Source organism: Cricetulus griseus (assembly GCF_003668045.3).
Source record: "Cricetulus griseus strain 17A/GY chromosome 1 unlocalized genomic scaffold, alternate assembly CriGri-PICRH-1.0 chr1_1, whole genome shotgun sequence".
Classification (NCBI taxonomy): Eukaryota; Metazoa; Chordata; class Mammalia; order Rodentia; family Cricetidae; genus Cricetulus; species Cricetulus griseus.
The window spans coordinates 27,481,910-27,492,651 of NW_023276807.1; the positions used below are offsets into that span (position 1 = coordinate 27,481,910).

Consider the following 10,742-nt stretch of genomic DNA (forward strand, 5'->3'; position numbering starts at 1 on the left):
GTCAATTTGAATGAATCTCCTCAACAACACATAATTAAAACAACTCACTCTTTAATAGACCACCAAGAAGAAGAATCAAGGCTGTTCCTCGGGAAGGTATGGACACTGAGTATAAAGATCCAGGGTTACCTGGATTATTTTCTAGATCCTGGGCAGCTTTGGTGTCTTTATCATGGAAGATGAAGGGAAAAGACATTACTGGTATGTGTAGGGACATTTTGACTCAAATTAGTCCAGAATCTCAGTGGGAAAAAAAATAACCAAAAAACAAGAGAGTAAATTTGAAAGAGAGAGTTAACAGAGTTTATGGGATGATTTGAAGAGAGAAAACAGATTGGGAATTGTTTTTTAAAAATATAAAAGATACTAAATCTTTGCTGATAATTTCTTCCATTATCATTAAGCAAGAAAAATTGAAGCAAGTTACATGTTTTTAATATTTTTGAGAATTCCAAATGTACACCCAGTATACATAATGAGATACCGTACATTTAATTTATAGCATAAGTCATTCATATGTGTTCCAAAGGATTATGAGTGAGTACATACCACCCTAAGTGTTTTTAGAAACATCTAAAGCATGTTGACTCATTGAGAAAGGGTATTTTCTGCAGTAAGTAGAGTATGTTTAAAACTTAAGGAAAACATGATATAACCCATTTAATAAATGATGGATTGAGTGAGCTTAAATAGAATAATTATGCAATTAATTAATTTATATTTGTATTTTATTTATTTAATTTATGTTTGTATTTTAGTATCAAAAAGTGGGAAAATTGATTTGATCTTAAGAAAAAATATCATAACTTGCACTTGCTTTTCACAGTTTGTCACTTTTAAGGTGTTTGTATGTTTATGTCTGCATAATCACACCCTGTCACTCTGATTCATATCCAGTACAGATGACACTATAAACAGGGCAGAGCAAAATAAGAGATGGTACACAGAAAAAAAAAGAAAAGAAAGGAAAAATTGAACTTGATCTCTTTTTTCCATATTTCCCTCTTGAGGACCGAGGAACAGACATAAGCAGAAAGAAACTAGGACCTTTCCAGCCTTTGCAAGTACACATCGGGACACCAGTCAAGTTCTTTAGCTTATGTGTTATCCCTATTAGAGGCATGGTGGGAATAATGAAACTACAGCAACCCCACATGGCAATTCTTCCCTCATTATTTCCTTAATGAATTTGTCACACAGAGTTGCTTTGGCATATCTTCTATCAATGGGTCCTTTATCTCTGTGTCCTACATACGGCTTAAATCAACCAGGACTTTTTCTTTGTTTACTTTCAGCCATGTCTTCTTTTCCAGTAATGTTGTTTCTCATTACATTACTGCTGCCTTCTATGCTTACTGAAGGAAGGGTAAGTTTAAAATGATAATCATGTCAGATCTACCTGACAAATTTGTAAGATAGTACACTACTTGAGAGTTCAGGAATCCAGAGCGTCTGATAGGTGACAGCATTCTCCTGTGGTCTAGGAGGATTTAATATAGCCATGGAGATGAGAGAGTAAGGTTTCACTCTCCATGACAGGGAGTTATGGTATCCAGCAGTGGAATGTGGGTACAGGACACTTGAACAGGGAGATGTACTACAAATATAGGGTACTACCAGACATCAGAAATGAAATCTAAGGTGCTTGAAATACATGTCTGTCAGTACAGCATTAAAGACTGAATGTGGATATAAAGGTTGTCTTCAGTTGCAGTGATACCAATGTGGAATGTGAGTCAGCTACAGAAGAACCCAGCAGTCAACAAAGGACTTGGTCTCAAATACAGTTAAGCCCTTGGACAAGCAGCCAAATTTATCCATTAACATCTGTAGCATGTGACATTTGCTTCAATCAAGAGAGACAAATAACCACTCCTTCCTCTGTATCAAACAGATGGTTCCTGATCAAGTTTGATGACATATTGTTCATTCAAAACTCTTAGGATGCTATATTTTATATATTATTTTTAAATTTAATCCCTCTGAAAAACACATCTCTTCAGAAGAATTTTCACATACAATACAAGACAGAATAAAAAGTAGAAAATTATTATTTTTAGGCTAGGAAAACGCATTTTGAGTTTTAAAATGAATTTGCTTTATACTTGGTTTTGATTTTAAAATGAATATTATGGGATAACAACTTTGGATTAGATAAAATGCTGTGATTCATTATTACAGATGTCTAGCAATTCTATTTTTCCTCCCAGAATTGGTATTTGTATTTGGTCTATTCAAGCACTCACTAATAGCTGTTCATGGGATTATAAAATAGGATATAGACATAGAGTAGATAATTGCAGTATTGACTGTATGGTGAGGTATATGAGGACAGAACTCTGAGATTCTAAAAAAAATACACCTTTTTTATGATGGATTGAATAACTGGACTCCAAATATCAGAGAAATTAAATGACACTGAATGTTTGTATTTGCATTAAGCATTGCTCTGGCATCCCATTGTTGTGGATAATCAACCTTAGATCTTGTGCAGGCAATTCCCAAATGTTTTCCCACCCCAGCAGTTGATCCTCATATGCACACCTCCACAAGATAATGTGTCCAGTTGAACACATATCAGTGCTAATAGCTCAGCAGTTGCATTTCTATTATTAACCTGAAGAAACTGAGAAACAGTCACTTTACTAGATGAATTATATCTCCTAGAGTAGCTTAGAAGATTTTTGTGTGTTAGTATCTGAAAGTTAGGAGTTGAGCAACCATGGAGAATGTGTTCCCATATTTGTGGGACAGTCCTGGAAGAGTATGGAATGGAAATCCTGCTCTTGCCCTGAGCCAAATCCTCCCTAACTCCAGATGATAAGAAATGAGTTTTCCATTTGTGGTCTATGAGTCATATGCTCATAGCCTCTTCCCATATGACTGCATCTTGTGCAAATACACATGGATAGGTCTTATGTTTCTTATTATGTACCTTGCTATAAAAAATTACCTCAGGTTCTGACCCAGTTGCAGAAAGAATCTATCATATCTGCTGATCACAAAACAAATGTTAAAACTGTATTTGACGAGAATTACTGCCAAGGCAAAGAAAAATACATACAGTTCCTTGGATAAAATGAGCTATGCCTCCTATCAAGGCAAAATATTGTTTGAATACTTGACTAATGATAATCAACACAGATTAGACCTGTGCACTATCTTCACTGGCATAAAAATTCTTGTTCACACAAGTATCAAGTGAACCCACTAAACTTCAGGAGTATTACTCCATAGGCTTCAAGGGAACAGTGTTAGGCACCAAGAAGTCAGTATTGTACACCAAAACCTCTATACTTTGTATGAATTATTGATCTTAGTGAAAAGTGTGTTTATTTCCCAATAAAGTTAACCTGGAGCCTCCTAGTGCCCTACCTGCTGTGCCTCTTATTGGCCTCTCTTTCAGGTTTTCTATCCTCCTTAGTGAACCACCCAATACAAGGAGAGTGGAGACTGCAATTACACACAATAAACTAGTCTCTTCTGCTTCCAGTGAGATGCTAAAAATTGCCAGAGGCAGCAAAGAATATGTTCTGATCCAGTACTGAAGTTGTAAAAATCTAGTAATTAGCTTTATTTTAGAACTAAAGGTTTAACTTTCCTTTTTTATATGCACATGTTGTTTCATTGCAAGATTCTCAATGAAATCATGATGGGCCACTCACTCTTCCTCATAGTAATCTGATCAAAAATGAATGGAAATGTTTTATGTTTCAAACTATTAACTTTTGTGGTTATAAAATATTTACTATCATGTTTTCCCTTTAATTTCTATTTAATAATGTCATACAACAATATGATACATATTGATCACACTCAGATCTAAGATTCTATTTCCCTCCATCTCCCATGAACTATAAACTCACTTCCCAATGAGTAACTATCCTGCTTAATGTCTCATGCTGTTTTAGAGCTCACTGGATTTAACCTGAGCTACCACACATTATCATGTGTTTGAGGTGATCTCTGGAGCAGTGGCTAAATCATCAGTGGCTAAATCACTGAAGATAATGACTTCCCCTGCTCCAGCAGGTGTCAACTCCCAACTCCCAATGCCTACCTAGAGAGGATCTAGGTTCTGTGAGACCCTCTTTCATCTATGACTGAATATACGTGATCCCAGTCTTATGCAGGCCCTGGTCATAAACTCATATTTCCATATCCTGGGCATAAAAAAAATGTCTGCTCCTGTACCAACAAAAAATTCTCCTGGAGGTCTGGTGTGGTCCTTAATATTTACTATGCATACCAGATTGAGCACTTGAAGAAAAACTTTGAAAGTGCTGTGTTCCTCCTCAAAAAAATGGATCTTGGATTTGACACTGTTATCAGAAAATGTCTTCACAGCAGAGTTAGAATACAGAGTATGACATTGTGTCCCATGGCATCATTAACGGTAGGCTGTGGGAACCCACAGAATTGATTCCATTTCATCCTGATGTAAGGTCAGAGAGTACAAGACTATTATTACTCCTTAAAGGTCAAACCACAGAATGTTTGGCCTAAGGTGTGGGTATTTTGTGTCACACCTTGACAATAGAATGTTTGGCTTAAGACGTAAATGCAACAGGATGTTTGGCCTAGGATGTAGTTGCTACATGTCCTACATGAACAATATAATCGTATCTCAGGTATGGTTACTTAATGTTTTGGGTAATGCAAAGGTAATTACATTTTCTTGTTCTTTGTATCTTGGAAAGGAAGTCTTTTGTTTATCTCCCTCTTTTGACGGGGATATAAAAAGACTGAACAGTAAACATGGGTGGTTCAGTATTCAGGGTATACCCTCCTGGCTCTATCTCCTGTCCCTTGTCTAATTCTGTTCCTCAACCCACTCTACTTCTTCCAAGCATGGCCTGGGCAGACTAGCTGGTGAGACTGGATGGAAGCACCCTGAATATGGGTTATTAGAGCAGGTCCTTGCCATTTGGATTTGGTATTGTCTATATCTTGGGCCCAAATTTTAGACAGTGATTTGGCATGATATCTTTACTTTTAGTTTGCTTGAGGTTTTTCTACTTGGCAGGGCAGAGTATGATTTATCAAACTTTATCATACAGTAGAAGACAGTGAGCTATGCTTAATTCTGTTCATTTAACTTTACAGATAATGGTTTGAAACATCTGGATTTATACATCCTTGATACTTTGTCAGGTTTTCAATCATTTTATTCTAATCTGTTCTTCCAATGTTTCTTGCACTGGCTTGTTTATACTACTGCACTTCCTTTCAGTTCATCATTTGTCTATCTCTACTTAAACAGTGTTCTAAATGAAGACTTGTAGCCCATAAAGAACATAGCATAGAAAGCTGCATCAGTAAGTGTTGTTCTTTTCTTTAAATTACAGGAGTGATGGAACACAAATGAAGAGATTCATTAACCACATGGAGTTTATTGAAGGGAAAGGCAAGAGGAAGGGGGAGAGGGGAGAGAGAGAGAAAGAAGCAGAGAAGAGGGTCAGAGGAGGGAGAGAGAGAGAGAAGTGGGGGCAACTATGTGGAGGTGTTCACTTAAAGGGGGAAGCTTGCACATAAGTTCTGAGTCCTTACTCAGCCCTGTAATGCATGACATAGTCATGACATGGCCATGAAACACAGCCCTTTGAGCTGCGTATCTGCCTGAATACTGTATGTGTGTCTCACCCATTGTCAGGGGGTAGGGAGAGCATAATGTTGGGTTCCAATAATCCCACCTCTTCTTATTATTAAAAAGGTGGGGAATTAGGTGAGGCCGGTTAGGGGAAAAAGAGACTGCTTCTCAAGACTACTGATCTGGAGGTTGTCGACCATCTTTGGGGAACCTGAGAAAGCTGGGATGCTGTCATGTGCTGGGGTAGCTGGTTATTTCATTGCAGTCCAGACTGTATGGAACTCTCTGGCGCCTCTTAGACTTGGCAAGATGTTGGCAGAGCAGAATACAAAGTTAAGTTTAGAAAAAAAATTATTTTCTTAGGTCTTGGTACTTCAGGGGAAGATTATAAGATGAGGCAGGGGTTCTTTGGTACCTTAGGGGAAGATTGTCAGATGAGGGAGGGGTTCGGAGGGGGGGTCCCAAGATGAGAGAAAGTAGTCTTTGGACCTGAGAATGGTTGAATAATATTTATTTGGAGTGAATCTGACCTGTTTGTGGGGTCCAATTCAGCTCCTTGAAACTTAAAAGAATCCTTTGAGTTTGTGAAAACAAAGATTTTAGACACATTAGCAGTATACTCATGTCAGAAATGATTTGGCTGAAAGCATTAACATTTTTTAAACTGTCTGATATCTTTAGCACAATGAAAAGCAGCTTAATTTTGAGCTTGCAGTTATCATATGGTATGTTGTTTAGTACCTTGTCAGAGTTGGATCAATAGTTTATTGAACTTTATGGATTAATGTTAAGACTAAGAACACTAGCATAATGAGAAAGAAATCTGATAGCTTGCATTTGTATACCTTAAGTTAGTTTGTTATACCTTAAAACATTTTTAAACAAAGAAATTATAAGAAGTTACACTGAAACCAACAGCCGTCAAACTGCATCAGAGTTCTTGAGAAGGGTAAAACTTTACCTGAATTAATTATTAGAGAATGAGAGAGACTTGCTAGCTGGCTGCATAGACAACCACTCCTCAAGGTCCTCCATAGTTGTTGAGGGCATAGGCTTTAAGGCCACCTGCCTTCTGCTGATAGCTTGGGACCTGTGGATTAGGAGTTTTAGGAAGGCTTGTCTACCATTGGCCCAAGCAACATGGAGAAATTCAATTCAACTGTCCTCTTGTCCATGGTCCGAAGAGTCCTTTTCAGCAGTTGAGGTGAAAGGCAGAATTGCTCAGTGGCTAGAATTACCACTTTTGTGGGTGGAGTTTTTTCAGTGTCCAGTCTTCTTTGGAGAAAATTGGTGGATGTCAGCTGCTGACATATCTCTCTGTTTTTTCTTTTGTTTTGTTTTTTGTTTTTTCGAGACAGGGTTTCTATGTGTAGCTTTGGAGCCTATCCTGGCACTCGCTCTGGAGACCAGGCTGGCCTCGAACTCAGAGAGATCCACCTGCCTCTGCCTCCCAAGTGCAGGGATTAAAGGTAAGAGCCACCAACACCCGGCTGTATCTCTCTGTTATAGAAAGCTTTTTAATAAAACATTTTAAATGCCATAGTCTCTAAATCTCTGAGCATTTGAGGACTGTCTGTCTGTTTAGTATATCTCAGCAGACAAAATTTGTCTTTAGTTACTTGCCTTGAGAACATCGGTAAGACTTTATCCCTGTAAGTAATTTGTATGGCTACAGATTAGTATGGCTACAATGACATTAGGGTAAAATTTGTCTGGAGAACTGAATTGAAGCTGAGAGGCTGTGTTTTACTCAGAGCCCTTCAACCTAACTGTAACTGGTTTTAACTTGGTTAGATTGACACCTCTAAAGGACTAAGAAGTAGAAAAAAATCCCCTCTTGTAATAGAACCTTTGTTATGATAAATCTTTCCACCAAAAGCCACCCGAGCCCCACAGCCACGTGTGCACTTTACACCAGCTGCCTGAGTTCTGCCCGCTGAGTTAGGGTCCAAATTAATGCACAGAGACTTCTATTATGTATAAATGCTGCTTGGCCAATGACTAGGATTTCTCATCTGCTAGCTCAGTCTTAATTATCATAAATCTATAAGATTTATCTTATTGGACGCCTTCTATTGGCGTCCTCATCCCCAGGATCACATGGTGCTGCTGGAGGAAGAGCCAAGGGGAAAAGGGGCCACTTCGTAGTTGTCCTTCCTTAAATATGAGTCTCCTTGCTATGTCATGTCCTGCCTGGATCAGCACTTCTTACTACATTTCCCAGAATCCTCCTCAACTCCTCTCCTGCCTAACTTGCTGCCTCATTGGCCAAACAGTACTTTACTTATCATCCAGTAAGACAAACACATACACAGAAGCACTTCCCCCATCAAAGCTTAACTGTCTCATGGGAATTGAGATTCACTAGGCTTAGTACAGGTTAAATGAGCTTTATTGGGAGAGATTACACTTAACACAAGAGGCTGCCACAAGTTCCAGCTCCAAGGATCCTCCTGAGCTGTTTCCGCTGACCTGGCCAGCAGCAAGAGAGAGAGAGAGAGAGAGAGAGAGAGAGAGAGAGAGAGAGAGAGAGAGAGAGAGAAAGAAAGAGAGAGAAGGAACTAGAAATAGAAGACTGTCTTAAAAAGAAGTAAAGGAAATCCCCTGGAGCAAAGACAGCCCAAGTAAAATAGTGGATTACAGACCTATAAAGTAGACACTGGTAAATTACTCAGAGCTGTTGTCACATGTCACTCTCTCAATTATTCTGATGTGTAAGAAGAAGAAGAACCCAAGAGAAACTCTGCAATCAAAACAGCCAACTAGAAGCAGCAGCCAATGTAGCACAAACTCATGTGGCCACAACACTCTATAAACCCACCCTCTACCCAATGAAAGAGAAGACCCTGAGAACCACAGAAGCACAGGAACCTCCAACAGGAGCTGTCCTGACTCAAAGTCTATGGAACAAGCAATTGGAGCTAAGACTGGGATCTGAAAGCAAGTTCCTCAGTAAGACGATATTATTTACAAAGTTGAGGTCACAGAGACAGAGTCCCAGTCTTTGAAATACACAGGGAAATGGAAGGACTGCCCAGCAACCTTGAAAAAGGAAAGTGGTCAGATGAGAAGTAATATAGAGCAACACACAGAAGAGATGACAATAAAACTCAATTGAAACACATTTCCTCATCTGCACATGATTAAGTGGAGTGAGGGAACATTTTGACTAACATTTTGGAAGCAGAAACATTATGTAAATTCACTCTATACTTATTCACCAATAGGAGGCACATAATCTGTCACACTGAAACATGTAGTCACTGAATATATGGAGATGCAGAGTGAACTGCAATGTTTCCTAGATACTGGACTTTTATTGGTATCTATGAGTGAAGATCAAGGAAAAAGACATTACAGATCTCTGTGGTGACATCTGACTCAAATGTTAGCCATGAATTGCAATGAAAAAAACAGGGCTTGAATTTCAAAGTGACAATTATGGAGTGCATACGATTATAAGAATGGAATGAGAAATGGCATTAAAAATTGTAAAATGTGTTCAATCTTTGCTGATAATGGCTTTCAATTGTCATTAAGCCTGACAAAAATGTGAAGCAAATTATATACTTAAAATAAAAATGTGGAGGATTTGGAATGTATACAAAGCATACAAAATAAAACAGAACTCCTTTAACTCACAAAACAATCCATTTAAATGTGTTCAGAAGGAAGGTGAGTATATCCCACACTAAGTTGTCTTTAGCAGCATCTAAAGGATGTAGGACTTGGATACTCATTGAAAAGGGATGTTTTGTGCAACAAGTAGAGTGTATATAAAACTCAATGAAAACATGAAATATCTCTTCTGCCAAATCATGGGTTGATAAGCAATTCATTAGTTGTGTTTATATTTTCTTATTGAAGGAAAAAAGGTGAAAATTTATATATGCAAATTGGCACAATCTGCAATTGCTCTTCACAAAATGGCACTTCTAAGGTCTTTTGTAAATTATGTCTGCACAATAAGAACCATGGCACCTGACTTATTTCCAGGAAAGATGAAAACTATAAACAGGGAATAGCAAAATAAGAGACAGTACACAGAAAAGAATTGAAACATATCTTTTTTCCAAAATTTCCTCATGTTGAAATATCAGAGAAAATATAAAATGACACTGTGTCTGTTTAAATATGCATAAAGCATTGCTCTTACCCATAGGCCACCAATTGTTGTGAATAATCAACCTTAGAGCTTGTTCAGACAATTCAGAATCTTTCTACTACCCCTGAGCTTGATCCCAGAGTAGACACATCTATTAGATGTATATGTCAATTTGAACCAGTGCTAATCAATTTGAGCCACTGCTAATAGCTCAGCCATTGCATGTCTAATGTCCTGAAAAAACTGAGAAACACTTTCTTCACTATATCAATTTAATCTCCCTGAATAGAGTGAAAGGTGTTTTTGTACTAATATCTGGAAACTGGGACTTACACAGCTCCAGCTCTTACACTGAGCCAATCCTATCTAACTGCAGATGACAAGGAGTTAGTGCTCACAGCGTCTTTCCATCTTAGTGTATCTTACACAAATACAAATGGGTAGGTCTCATGTTTCTTATTATAAACTGTGTTATAATACATTTTCTCTACCTCAGGTTCTGACTCCAACTCAGAAAGAACCCACCATATCAACTTCTCACAAGACAAACATCAAGACTGACTTGGACAAGATTGAATGGCAAGGTGAAGGAAATATCATACAGACCTTGGAGAGTGTTCTCCTTACCTCCCATCAAGACCAAATATTGTTTGAAGACCTGGTCAATTTGATCACAAGATGTTAGACCTGGCTACAGTTTTGAATGTCCTGAGAAAATGTTGTGCTCACAAGTATCAAGTAGACCCAGTAAACTTCAGTAGATTGGCCCATAGGCTTCAAGGGACCAGAGCTAGTCACCAACAAGATTCTTCCCCATTCTCTCCTTTGAATGAATTCTTGAACTTAGTGATGTGTGAGTTGGTCTCCCATTAAAGTTAAGTAGGAGCTTCCTGGTGTCCTTCCTGTGGTGCCTCTTAGTAGGCTCTCTTTCAAGTCCTAAATCCTCTTTAGATACCCACTCAAATACCAGTAGAGTGTGGAGACTGTAATAAAAATGATACTAGTCTCTTCTCCTTCTAGTCAAATGTTATAAATGGCCAGAGGCAG

The 10,742-nt window shown here is 38.2% G+C and overlaps 1 protein-coding gene across 1 annotated transcript; it reads left to right on the forward strand.

Moving 5' to 3' along the window:
- The first annotated feature begins 1,315 nt into the window (after positions 1 to 1,315).
- LOC113832330 (exocrine gland-secreted peptide 1-like) lies at positions 1,316 to 10,380 on the forward strand. The gene is made up of 2 exons (XM_027387488.1): positions 1,316 to 1,366; positions 10,192 to 10,380. The coding sequence occupies exons 1-2, from the start codon at positions 1,316 to 1,318 to the stop codon at positions 10,378 to 10,380; spliced, it is 240 nt and encodes a 79-aa protein (XP_027243289.1).
- Positions 10,381 to 10,742: the final 362 nt, after the last annotated feature.